The sequence below is a fragment of the Ochotona curzoniae genome, unplaced genomic scaffold (assembly GCF_017591425.1).
Source record: "Ochotona curzoniae isolate NIBS_2020 unplaced genomic scaffold, NIBS_Ocur_1.0 contig_2754, whole genome shotgun sequence".
NCBI lineage: Eukaryota > Metazoa > Chordata > Mammalia > Lagomorpha > Ochotonidae > Ochotona > Ochotona curzoniae.
Window position 1 is genome coordinate 4,136,637 of NW_024465582.1, and position 12,883 is coordinate 4,149,519.

The window sequence follows — 12,883 nt, forward strand, 5'->3', positions numbered from 1 at the left end:
AGCCAATGTTTGTTCCCGTGATGGTTGTTGAATTCCGCTTAGGATTTGCAGACTTTCCCTTCTGTCTTTGGGTATAGCTGACTGGGAGGTTCTGCTCTTTATGTTATTCCAAAGTTCCCAAATTCTTCACTGTGGTTAAGAGTTGTTTGTGTGTACATGGCATATATTGTTTAATTGTGTTTGGCTTAGGAGTTTTCATTTTACCATAGAGAACTCAGGGAACATCCTAGTTGTAAAATAAGTTAATTTAGAAGTTTAATATTTTGTTTTCTTTTGTCATTGGGGATAATAAAGGTTGCGAATTTTCTGATACACTAATGAAAAATTTATGAAGCTGTATTTTGGAAGAGCTGTTGATCTTCTCATTTTTTTTACCTTGAAGTACAGACGGATGTCTTTGGAACTGCTTGGCTGGTGGCGAGGGTGAGAGGCTCTCCTGTACTGACACATTGGCCTGGGCTCTCTTAGCTTCTGCTTCAGGCAGCCCTAGATGGGTTCTATCTGCCTGAGTTGAGTCCTGCCCCACTCTTCTGTTTCCAGTTTCTGGGGTGAGGTACCTTCTCAAAGGGGTGTCTCCTATTCTTGTCCCTGTGTTGTAGTGTTAAACCCTCATTTATGCTGTGTGGAATTCAAACTGAGTTTAATTAGTACAATAAACCAATAATACTGGAGTTTGAAACTGTTAGGACACTATTGGTGACTTGATTTTTGTTTCTGTTCAATAAATGAAAATGTGGTTTTAAATAAAGTCAGTTGTTATTGTTACCTGAACTTTATTTACAGAGTTCTCCCATGTAAGAACAACCTTTTAAAATTCTTAAAGGAAGTTTTAAGATTTTATGTAGACACATATCAGTCATAATCTTCAGTTTTGTATGCAATTGATTAATATTTTGCCAGATGATAGTATTTACCAAATTAAACTATTTTTTTTTTTAAGTTATAGCTCATGATTGTTCAATTTTCTTTTCCATTAACAGACATTTGTAGAGTCTGCCGGTCAGAAGGAACGCCCGAGAAGCCTCTTTATCATCCTTGTGTATGTACTGGCAGTATTAAATTTATCCATCAAGAGTGGTAAGTTGCACTGAGAAAATTTTATAAATCTCAAGGTTTTGTCATTTATGTAATTAGAATGATCATTTTAAGAAACTCTATAATTTTAAAAACTCTTAAAATATTGAAAAAGGAACTGTCTGTAGTTCTTAATACCATGCCTATTATTTTGGTAGATGACCTAGATGCAATTGAGTACCCTTTTGTTATTTCTACTATGGAGAGCTTATTTTTGGACATTGGAATTTTACTTTTCTGGTTTTGTTTGCATTGTGGCTTACATTTATGAAATACTTTTATCACAAGGAAACTAGTTTAAGTCTTTACCAGGAATTCTTGGGGTGGAATATTATCATGCAGCTGAGGAAACAAAGCTCAAGACCCACTTTTCTGATCCCTGTCAGAACTGATGGGACTGCCTGGAGATTCTTCCCTAGTTATTTAATTTGAGGAGTTACAAATTACCATTTAGATTAACTGGCTCTTTATAGTAAGATTGTCACTATTTTTTATAACATTGATACATTGTTTTGTGTTTTTTACTTTTAGAAGGGATTTATGAAAAGTTAATATTTTTTAAGTTTGAAATTGTGAGAATTAAAAAATTTGGAATTGTCAGAATTGTGAAAGCTCTGTAATATGTAGAGCTTAATGCAAGTAACATTAGTTTTCAATGAAACCTTGATGCTTCTTGTTTGTAAGCTGTTCTTAAGAGTATATTTGTAATTGCAGCTTAGTTCAGTGGCTGAAACACAGTCGAAAAGAATACTGTGAATTATGCAAGCACAGATTTGCTTTCACACCAAGTAAGTTGTTTAGAAGCTTTCAGTGTGGGGTGTGTGTGTGTGTGTTTTGTTATTACTGGCAGCATTAAGTGTTCAGTCATTTATTTTAGAGGTTTATTTATTTGAAAGGCGGAGTTAAAAGGATTCACTGCAGACTCACTCCCCAATTGGCCACAGTGACCATAGGTGGGCCAGTCTGTGCCCAGGAACCTCCTTGGGGTGTCCCACTCCCACAGTCCCCCGCCCACTGCCGCGGTGGATCACTGTTAAGCTAGATGAGGAGTGTGGCAGACCCTGCCCTCATGGGATGCCAGCATCTCTTCACCTACCATGTCATGGCTCTAGCCTCTCGAATAGGTTTTAGTAATTTTAGAGCAAGCATTTTCAGCCTCATTGCCTTTGGTAATGATAATGCATAAGAACTCATCTTTTAACATATCCCTGTTATTTTGTAGGTTCTATTTTTGCTTTTATTTTTAGGCTTGTAATTATAGACAGGGTCAAGCATCTACAGAGGTGTACATAATGAGCCTACTTGTACCTATCTCCCTGTTTTGCTCACTTTCAACTCTTTTTTTTTTAATACTGTCAATATTAACAATGTATTAATATTGTAGACGGGGGTGGGGGGTCAGTTTTTTCTAGTCTTTATATTTTGTGCATCTCCCAGATTTTATACCATGGGAAAACATTTTTTTCTGGGTATCTATACTCTGTCATTTTCATTATGTATTATTTTTATAATTCCTGTCTTTTATTCTGTTAAAAATATACCATTTATTTTTGATGATGTTTACAGAGCTGAGAAGGATGCGTGCCTGTGTGGACCACGGGTTAGCGTAGGGAGGATCAAGGAATGGGGGATAGTGGATTTGGGGAAAGCAGCCCAAACCACATCAATACTGGGGGGGGTGGATGGGGGATGGCCACCTAATCTCATCCCGGGGTTTCCCGCTGTGGAGCATGTTCTGAGCATACTGCTTAAGTAGCTTTGGTAGTTCTGAGATGCTGCTGATTTCATTGCTCCAAGGTTGAAGAAATCCTTCCCAGGTCCATTGGCTGACATAGTTCACCTTAGAGTCTCAACTCACCCAGATACTCACTGTCAAAGTTTGCCCAGGAGAGCTGTCCAATTTGTTCTGTCCTCCATGGTACTAGATGTCCTCTGCAAGCCTCAATGGTTGTCATGTCTCCCATCTGCATCTGAGCTTGCGGTGTGCTCTACAGGCTTCAACAGCTGAGGAGACACAGTTCTGACATATGCACTCCATGCTCAGATCACAGATCCTGTAATCTTCCCTGTATGTTTGGAGTTCTGAGTACAGTGATCCAGTTGTAGAAACCTCACCAGTGGTAACCCCGGACCTGACTCTTGTGTGTACCAGTCAGTGCTGGGTCCAGCTCAGTCCCACCCACATCAGTCTACACACAAACTTTGTGTGTACCTGGTGGATGTGGCAGCCTAGCCTACCCCACACTTAATTCTTGGGTGCACCTGCAGATGATCAGCCTGGATCTGGCTGGGCTATTCCCAATCCCAGTACCCATGAGTGTTGGTGAGTTCTGTGGTCATGCCTAGCTTGGCCCATCACCATTCCCAGGCCTTGAACAAACCAGCTGGTATGGCAGTCCCATGGGGTGAGTCCACAGAATCTGCTCCCAGACCTGGTTCTCTTGCATGCTGGTTAGTGTTGTGGTCCAGCCTGACATGGTCTACCCCCTGCCCTGACACTCACTGGTGGGTAGTGTGGTTGAGTCCTGCTAAGCATGCCCACCAGCCATTTCTTTTGTGTGTGCCTGTAAGTGGTGATTGATACCAACAAGCCCAGCTTGGGTCTCCTACATGAGTGGATGTATTGGTTTGGCCCTAAAGGGTCCTTGCATTTCCTTCCACCTAACTACATGGTGTCAGTCTCCTCTCTTACCTGTAAGTGCAGTAGCCTGGTTGGTGAAAGTCTTCCAGAAGTCACTCCTCATCTGCCAACATCCTTCCTTAGCAGGCCTCCTTTCCTGAGCAGTGTACAGGCCCCATGCCTGTGAACTTGCAACATGGTACTCCGGTGATGTCATGCCACCCTGGGGCCTTGCCTGCCTGGGGCCCCAAGCCTCAGGTCTCAGATATGCCTGCATGCCAGTTTCTGCCCATCTATGTATCTTTGGGGAAAAAAAAGAATAGAATAGGCAACTCTGCTGGCACAGTGGTATAGTTAACATAAATTTGGCATTAATGAGGCCCAGAGTGGCATTAATGAGGCCCAAATGCAGCTATTAGCTGCATTTGTTCTAGTAGTGTAACACCTGCTTATTAGGTACAAGGCAACCTGGGCAGTCGCCTACAATCGGGGCCACTTTCTACTCTTTGGGGAGTGTTTTTTTATCTGTGCTCTTATTTCCTACTTTACTTTTTAGATTTTGTTGCCTTAAAAATAGAACAACAACCACCAAAACCAAACCAAACAAAAAAACCCAAGGCTGATATTGTGGTGCTGCTGGCTAACCTTCAACATTGGCATTCCATATGGGAGTGCTAGTTGAAGTCCTGGCTGCTGTGCTTCCAATCCAGTTTCTTGGTGGACATACCTGGAAAGACATGCCCCCAAGGCTTGGGACCCTGATACCCCACACGGGAAAACCCCTGATGGATTTCCCAGCTCCTGGCTGGCCTAGCCCTGCCCCCACCTCTTTTTTTTTTTAATTACAAGGAGAGGCAGAAAAAGAAATCTCCCATTCACTGGTTTACTTCCCAAATGGCTGCATTGGCCAGAGGTTGCCTGGTTTGAAGCCAGGAGCTTGTTACAGGTCTCCCACATGGGTGCGGGGGCCTAATGACTTGAGCCATAAGCCCTCTGCCTTTCCAGGCCGTTAACAAGGAGCTGAATTTTAGAAATCAAGCCTTTCTCGTGTGAGGAGAGAGCCAGTGGACAGATTGTTCTCTTTCTTTCCTTTCTTTCTTTCCTTCATGTTACTCTACCTTTCAGATATATCGATCTTTTTAAAAAGTAAATGTGGTCAAAATAAATTTATTTTTAAAAACTCAAGAAAAAATACTCTCTTATTTGAAAGAGGAGAGACAGAAAGGGAGCGATTGATCTTCCATCCACTGGTTCGGAGCCTTCTGGAGCCAGGAATTTCTTCTGGAACTCGCATGTGGGTGCCAGGCCCAAGGACTTGAGACAGCCTCTGTTGCTTTCCCAGGCCGTGACCAGGCAGCTGTATCGGAAGTGGAGCACCTGGGACTTTGTCCGGCAACCATTTGGGATACTTACAATGCAAATATACTTTTTAGATTAAATTTAAAAATTATTATTTTTATATTATTATTATAGTGTTACTAAAACTAAACTTTTTTTTTTTTTAAATAAATAAAACCACCCAGAAATACTTTTAAAGCAGATGTGCTTTGGCCAGCATTATTTGTTCAGCAGATTAGCCCCCTGCCTGCATTCTGGATGCTTCCATTTCCCATTCAGCTCCCTGCTAATGCGCCTGGGAAAGCAGAGGATGGCCCAGAGGTTGGGCTTCTGCGCCCATATGAGAGACGAGGAGAAAGCTCTGGCTCCTGGCTTTGGCCAGGCCTGGCCCTGGGTGTTAGTCAGCAGATGGAACATGCTCCCTGCCTTGTCCTTCTCTCTGGAACTCTCCCTCCCAAATATATAAGCAAAGAAGCAGTTGTGAAGAATACAACATTCACCAAAAATAAACTGTACAAGAGAGTTTCAAAAAATAAAAAGTACTGTCGGGCCTGGTGTGGTGGCCTAGTGACTAAAGTCCTCGCCTTGAACGTGCCAGGATCCCATTTGGGTGCCAGTTCTAATCCCAGTGGCCCACTTCCCATCTATCTAGCTCCCTGTTTGTGGCCTGGGAAAGCAGCCCAGGACAGCCTAAAGCCTTGGGACTCTGTACCTGTGTGGGAGACCCAGAAGAAGCTCTCTTGGCTTCTGGCTTCAGCCTGGCTCAGCTCCGGCTGTTGCAGTCACTTGGAGTGACTCATCGGACGATCTTTCTCTTCCTCCTCTCTCTATATCTGACTTTGCAATAAAAATAAATCTTTTTAGAAAAATACTCTGTCTTTTATAATTCTGTAAGTATCTCATTATGTGTCTCTAAACAGTAAGGGTTCTCTTTAAAAACGTAATTCCAAAACAATTATAGAGATTAAAAAAAAATTAACAGCAGTGGCCTTGGTTTCCAATACTGTTCAGATATGAATTCTTTTCCATGGGATTTTTGTTAACATTTTAGCTAGTATTTGTAAATACTTGGTATTTTACAGGTCTTTAAAATTTTAATAATTCTTGTGCCTATTAAAAATTGATATTTACCCAAATTATAGGATTGTAATGGCATGTTATTAGCAGTTTGAGGTATTGCTCATTTTGGGATTCTTCCCTGTCACAAATTTGGTTCCTGAATTGATTGGCTTTAAAAAACAAAACAAAAACAACATAGCTGCTCAGTATGAATGTCATAAATTAGTGATGGCTTTACTTTGTTTTTATGTGATAATTGTAATTGGTTAAAGATATGACGTTACTTTTGGTGCTTTATATTAACAGCATAAAAAATTACAGTTGTATTACTTTGTAGTATTTCCTTTTCAGTAGTGGGTAAAAGTACTGTGAGTTATTAAGGTGTATAGCCAATTAAGACCAGGTGCATGTCTTCATGAAGCTTGAGATACTTATGTGGGTTTTCACTTTGACTCCAATTAAAGCATGTTTTGTACATTTTAGTTTTAATTGCAATCGTATGCTGTTTCCTTAGGAACAGTTATTAATGGTTAATGACTTGCTCTTGTATAGCAAATATTCTGTTGAAGTCAGTGGTCTATGTAGTTAAGCTGTCAAAAGATACCTCTTGCTAATTGCTCCCTGTATGTGGATGTTAGTTTATGGCAGTGCTTTTAAAGTTTCTTGAACTTTGATTTTTAAAATATTTATGTGTGAGAGCTTTTGCCTAGGTCTCTGGAGAAAGAATTGTTTATCTTAGAGTTTCTTTCTCAGTTACCTGTTACAGAGAACATAAGCCATGGTTTTTATTGAAAGTATCTTTAAAAAAAAAGTCTTTGTAAGGCATGACCAGATTGTTCTGTGAGCATGTTGAGTGTGTTGCAGGGGACCTGGGGAGGCCTGACGTTGTCATGGGAGACTCAGCAGTGTGTGTGAACATGGGACGGTGTGGGTGCTTCATTTGCTCTCATGTGAAATGACTCTGCTGTTTGAATGCTTGGTCTCATGCTTATAATGTAAGAAGTTCTTTATAATTCCTCCCTCTGCTCTTGTTTGCATCATCTGATTTTTTATAGTGTGGAAAACTAAATAAGTATGCTATTTAAATGCTAACACGTGCGGTTAGCGTTGTGTGAGTCAGGACTGAATGAGGGCTAGGAGCTTCTACTCAATCTTTCTTCCTGCCTGAAGCTCTTTTTTGTTGATTGCTGCATCTTCCGTGTTATTTGCTTTATAAATGATTTTTCTTGGGTAAATGGGATATGACTGTAAGTATTTGATTCACATTTTTAATATGAGAAAATTTTAAGAATAATACAGATTTGGAAAGTTAATATAGTTTTACATGTGTATTTTATTATGCCATTTTAAAAGATTAATGAGATTATATGCCCCCCTTTTTTTCCTTTATAGTTTATTCTCCAGATATGCCTTCCCGGCTTCCAATCCAAGACATATTTGCAGGACTGGTTACCAGCATTGGCACTGCAATCCGATACTGGTTTCATTATACACTTGTGGCCTTCGCGTGGTTGGGAGTGGTTCCTCTTACAGCATGTGAGTATCGGGCATCTGATTGGGATGATTTAGATACTGTTTAGCCGTTTATTTTTTAAAAATAAATATTTTTTTTTTATTGCAAAGTCAGATATATATAGAGAGGAGGAGAGACAGAGAGGAAGATCTTCCATCTGGTGATTCACTCCCCAAGTGACCACAATGGCCGGTGCTGCGCCTGCCTGAAGCCAGGAGCCAGGAACTTTCTCTGGGTCTCCCTTGCGGGTGCAGGAACCCAGGGCCTTGGGCTGTCCTCGACTGCTTTCCCAGGTCACAAGCAGGGAGCTGGATGGGAAGCTGGGATGCCCGGATTAGAGCCGGTGCCCATATGGGATCCCGGAGCGTTCAAGGCGAGGACTTTAGCCGCTAGGCCATGGTACCGGGTCCCTTGCCGTTTGTTATTATGAAGTAGTGATATATTATTCTTATTTGAATTATGTCCAGTTTGGTGCTATATTGTCATATATTTAGTCATGTTTCACTTAGAAAATATTCATCTGATCTGAGGTTTTAATAGGTACTTTCTTAAATGTGGGAAAGAAAAACAGAGTATATAGAGACAAGTAATGAAAGTTCTTGGAAGCATTGAAAAAGTAAAATCAGATGATGCTTAGCAGAAATTCAGGTTGTATTCCTTGAAGTATACGAGAGTTTTTCAAGGAGTCCAGACTGCGGATTTTTCTGAGAATACCCTCTTGCTTTTACAAAGATACCCACAGACATACTGGTGCTGAGGAAGGGGAGCGTACCCCCAGACCCTGCGCTCCGACCCTTAGGGGGTCTCTCGCAGAGGACTGCATAGACTGCTGCTGGCAGAGGAGACACATACAGGAAAATACTCTTGGAGTTTTGAATAAATATTAATATCTTCATGTCTTCTTAAAATTAGCTTAATTGATCATGGAGATGAACCTCTTGAGAGATGGAGCAAATAGAATCGACACCGTTGAGAAGTAAATTACTGAACGCAGAGGCTGAACCCTAAGTGGTTTCCTCGGGTGTAATGCAGAAGAAGGAGCAGATAATTCCAAGTGTAAGCAGGCGCGTGTGTGCATGGGCGCGCACACATCGAGGGGGCTGTAAAGATAGGAGAGATTCAGAGAAGGAGAAGCAAAGGTATTTCTTTTTTATATTTGACTCAATTATTCTGACTCTACAGAAATCAGATTCTAGGTAACAACCTGAAACTAAAATTCCAGGTGAATTTGAAAAAAGTTCATCTGTTTATTTGAAAAGTCGAGTGATGGAAGCAGAGGCCTTCATCTGCTGGTTTGTTCTCCAAGTGGCCGCAACGCCAGGAAGTTGATCCTGGCTTCCGTGTGGGTGGCAAGGACAGGAACACTTGGAGCATCCCCTGTTACCTTCTCCCGCGCATTAGCTGGGGGCTGGGCAGAGGCAGAGCTGCTGGCCCTCTAAACGGGCTACTGGCCGGAAGCTGCGGCTTACCTCACAGTGCTAGCTGGCCTCACAGACCATCTTAACATGGAAGATGCAACTGTATGCAGCTTCTGTTTTTTTTTTTTAAAGATTTACTTTATTTTATTTTACTTTATTATTGTTTTTTTTTTAAGATTTATTTATTTATTGGAAAGTCAGATATACAGAGAGGAGAGACAGAGAGGAAGATCTTCCGTCCGATGATTTACTCCCCAAGTGACCACAACGGCTGGAGCTGAGCCAATCTGAAGCCAGGAGCCACGAGCTCTTCCAGGTCTCCCACACGGGTGCAGGGTCCCAAGGCCTTGGGCCATCCTCAACTGCTTTCCCAGGCCACAAGCAGGGAGCTGGAAGGGAAGCAGGGCCGCCAGGATTAGAACCAGTGCACATGTGGGATCCTGGTGCGTGCAAAGCGAGGACTTTAACCACTACACTATTGCGCCAGGCCTTGTAAGCAACTTCTGTTGCCAATTTCATTTTGGGGGAGAATTATGAAATGCTCTAGAAATAGAAAAGTAGCGTCAGGGCTGATGTTGTGACGCAGCAAATTAAGCTACAGCTTGTGACTCCGGCGTCTTAAACCAGAGCTCTGGGTCAGGTCCAACTGCTTGGCTTCTAATCTAGCTCCCTCCTAGTGTGCCTGGGAAAGCAGGAGATGATAGATATCCCAAGTATTTGGGACAGTACTACCTGGGAGACCGCACATTCAGCTCATTTAATACCAAGCTGGTAAACCTTGACAAAACTTACAGGGGCTGACACTGTGGCTCAACCGGCTAATCCTCCATATTCCAGCCCTAGTATCCCATTTGGTTACTGGTTTGTGTCCTGTCTGCTCCACTCCCCATCTAACTCACTGCTTGTGGCCTGGGAAAGCAGTCGAGGATGACCCACAGGCTTGGGACCCTGTACCTGCATGGGAGACCTGGAAGAAGCTCCTGTCTTCAGCTCAGCTCCAGCCCATTGTGGCCACTTGGGGAGTGAATCAGTGAATGGCAAAGCTTTTCCTTTCTGTCTCTCCTTTTCTTTGTAAATTTGTCTTTCCAATAAAATTAAAAAAAAATCTAAGAAGTAAGCATTGTGAAAATATCTGTTTTCAGTGGTTACTTTATGTTTGCCCATGTTTTTAAAAAATTGAAACTGAGTCATATAATAACTAAAAACGATTATGTTGGTGGCATTCATGGAATTCCATGTTAAACTATGATTTTATGATGTGAGCTGTGTCTCTTTGGTAGGCCGCATCTACAAGTGCTTGTTTACTGGCTCCGTGAGCTCACTGCTGACACTGCCACTAGACATGCTGTCCACGTGAGTATTGAAGCTGTGATGGGAAACGCTGTGCAGTGCTGTTGTCATATGCTTGTATTTCCTTTTGTTATGATCTGAAAATTATTTTGTTTTAAGGGCATATAATTCATGCCACTTATGTGGCAGTTATAGCTGTGGTACAAGTAGCTGAGATTACATGTAACTGATGTTTCTTTGAAACACACTGATTTTATTTTATTTTAATTGTATTTTTTAAAGACACACACACACACACACACACACACACACACACGGCCTTGGGCCATCCTCGACTGCTTTCCCAGGCCACAGGTAGGGAGCTGGATGGGAAGTGGAGCTGCCAGGATTAGAACCAGCACCCATGTGGGATCCTGGCGCACTTAAGGCGAGGACCTTCACCATTATGCTATTGTGCCAGGCCCTGAAACACACTAATTTTAAATGACTGTCTTGTAATAGTACAATGACTTTGTTGATCAGGCTGTTATATAATTGAATATGTGTCTGTTATTTATATTTTAGTTTGTTGGAACGTGTGTTTTTAACATATGTTTCCTGAGATTACTGTAGCTGCTGAAGCCCGTTTGCTGTAGTTCTTGTAGCAGGTCCTTCGGCTCACTTAACTGGACTGCTGCTTGATACCAAGGAAGGTGGCTGCAGGCAGGCCTGGCTGTTTCATTCTATAATCCTATGTTACCTTTATAATTTGAAGAAATGAGCTGGCATTTCTAGAAACATTTGTAACAAAAGTTTTTTGAGTAATATTTGAAATTTAAAGTTCTTTAGTATCTTAATAACCGCTATACAAGACAGAATTAAAACTATTTTGGTGCATAAAATTTTGAAGCCTGTATATAGCTGTCTCATAATATTTTAAATTTTATTTTTTGGCCACATTTTGTGATATTCATTTTCTTTTGTTTGATTTTTATTTTTTTATGGCTTGTTGATTGTGGTTTTCTTTGTTGTTGTTGTAACGCTCAGTTCTTTGAGTCCTCTCGGATTCGTCATTACCAGTTGCTGCAACACAAAGTGTCTGAAAAACGAATGGCTTAAAACAACCATTTTTCACCTCTCTTCTGTCTTTGGGAGTTAGTTCCTTGTGTGCTCAGCAGAGTTTTGGGACTTGTCTTGGTTATTTCATGGCTTCTCTGGGAGCCCAGTGAGTCAGGGGTGCTTTATGTGGTGGTTATGATGGCATTTTAAAAAGGTGAGTGTGGCAGATAGCAGGAGTGGTTAGGGTTCTTTCTGGTTGAGGGTTTTTTCCCAGATGGTGTTGTCTTAGGGACCGCTCAGCATTCAGAGCCACTGTGCTGAGATCTTTCTGGTTGACGTTTGTTCAGCTTTCCTGTGGAAGAAAAATCACTCCGTTACAATAGTAGATTTTCCTGTAGCAAGATTTAATTATTGTGAAATCACCAACATGATCTAGGGAAGGATTGGCTTCTTTAGACAGAACAGGGAGTCTTCTGAGCTTTCACATATATGACTACTCTATAAAGTTGCTGAAGGGTCAATATAATCATGGTGTATTTGCAGTTAATATCAAAGCTTGATTTGCTTTCCAATTAAAAAATTTCAGTGAAATGTAGACTTTGTCATACAGCATAGCATATTAATATCTCCAAGCTTTCATTTCTTTATTTTGTCATTAGTGTTATTTGTGGAGGAAATTAGGGATTTTTGCTAATGTGTTTGAGTTTAGGTATTATTAAACATATTTTTAAAGTTGAATGTAAAATGAAGAAAAGTAAGCATTGGACCTGAGCTGTGAACCTTAAGTAACTCACAGACATGAAGTCCTTGGCCTGTGTTAGGTATTAATTGCTTTTTCCTTTTAGCTTGCTGCCTTGTTCTTAGTCATGTTCAAAATATAGATTGTGGATGGCTAATTTCTATATTATTTTGATTTTTTATGGTATTATATAGATTTATGTGTCTGTGATGCAAATATTTAAATACTGTATTGGTTATTTATCACAAATAATTTGGAGAAACTGATTTTCACCCTAAAAGTTGTGATTTTGGGGGGGCCTTTTTTTCCCTGAGATTTTGGTATGAACAAGGAATGTTATCTTTGGTTTCCTAATTTTAAGTGTTCCTTGAAGTAATTTGTGTAATTTTTTTTTAATAGGGAAAATTTGTTGGCAGATTGTTTGCAGGGCTGTTTCGTGGTGACGTGCACGCTGTGTGCGTTCATCAGTTTGGTGTGGCTGCGTGAGCAGATCGTCCACGGAGGAGCCCCAATTTGGCTGGAGCATGCCGCCCCCCCCTTCAACGCTGCCGCGCACCACCAAAATGAGGTAATCCCCCACCTCCAAAATGGGTGCTAGATGTGAAAATCTGATCACTCTGCGATCAGACCCTTGCAAAGGATAGCAAAAAGGTATGGAAAATGAGGGAAAATGTAACAATTGAAAGATTGCCATTGTGCCTTTACTCTTGCTTTGTAGCCGGTTGGGAGCAGTTTTGGGACTGTACTGTGATGCTCTGTGCTGTAGTTCCCTTGGTTTGACTGTTAGCTCGAGC

The 12,883-nt window shown here is 41.3% G+C and overlaps 1 protein-coding gene across 9 annotated transcripts in view; it reads left to right on the plus strand.

Annotated features, from left to right (window-relative positions):
- MARCHF6 (membrane associated ring-CH-type finger 6) overlaps positions 1-12,883 on the plus strand; it is a 59,121-nt gene that overhangs the window by 7,682 nt on the left and 38,556 nt on the right. For 7 of the 9 annotated variants that reach the window (XR_005883517.1, XR_005883518.1, XR_005883516.1 and 4 more), the window contains exons 2-6: positions 981-1,077; positions 1,789-1,862; positions 7,484-7,627; positions 10,303-10,375; positions 12,489-12,657. Coding sequence is in view for 6 of the 9 variants with exons in the window: in XM_040977405.1 (XP_040833339.1) it covers positions 981-1,077; positions 1,789-1,862; positions 7,484-7,627; positions 10,303-10,375; positions 12,489-12,657 (557 nt within the window). In the remaining 3 variants the exon portion in view is untranslated. The remainder of the gene's footprint in view (positions 1-980; positions 1,078-1,788; positions 1,863-7,483; positions 7,628-10,302; positions 10,376-12,488; positions 12,658-12,883) is intronic. The other 2 variants (XM_040977408.1, XM_040977409.1) reach the window with 2 other exon arrangements.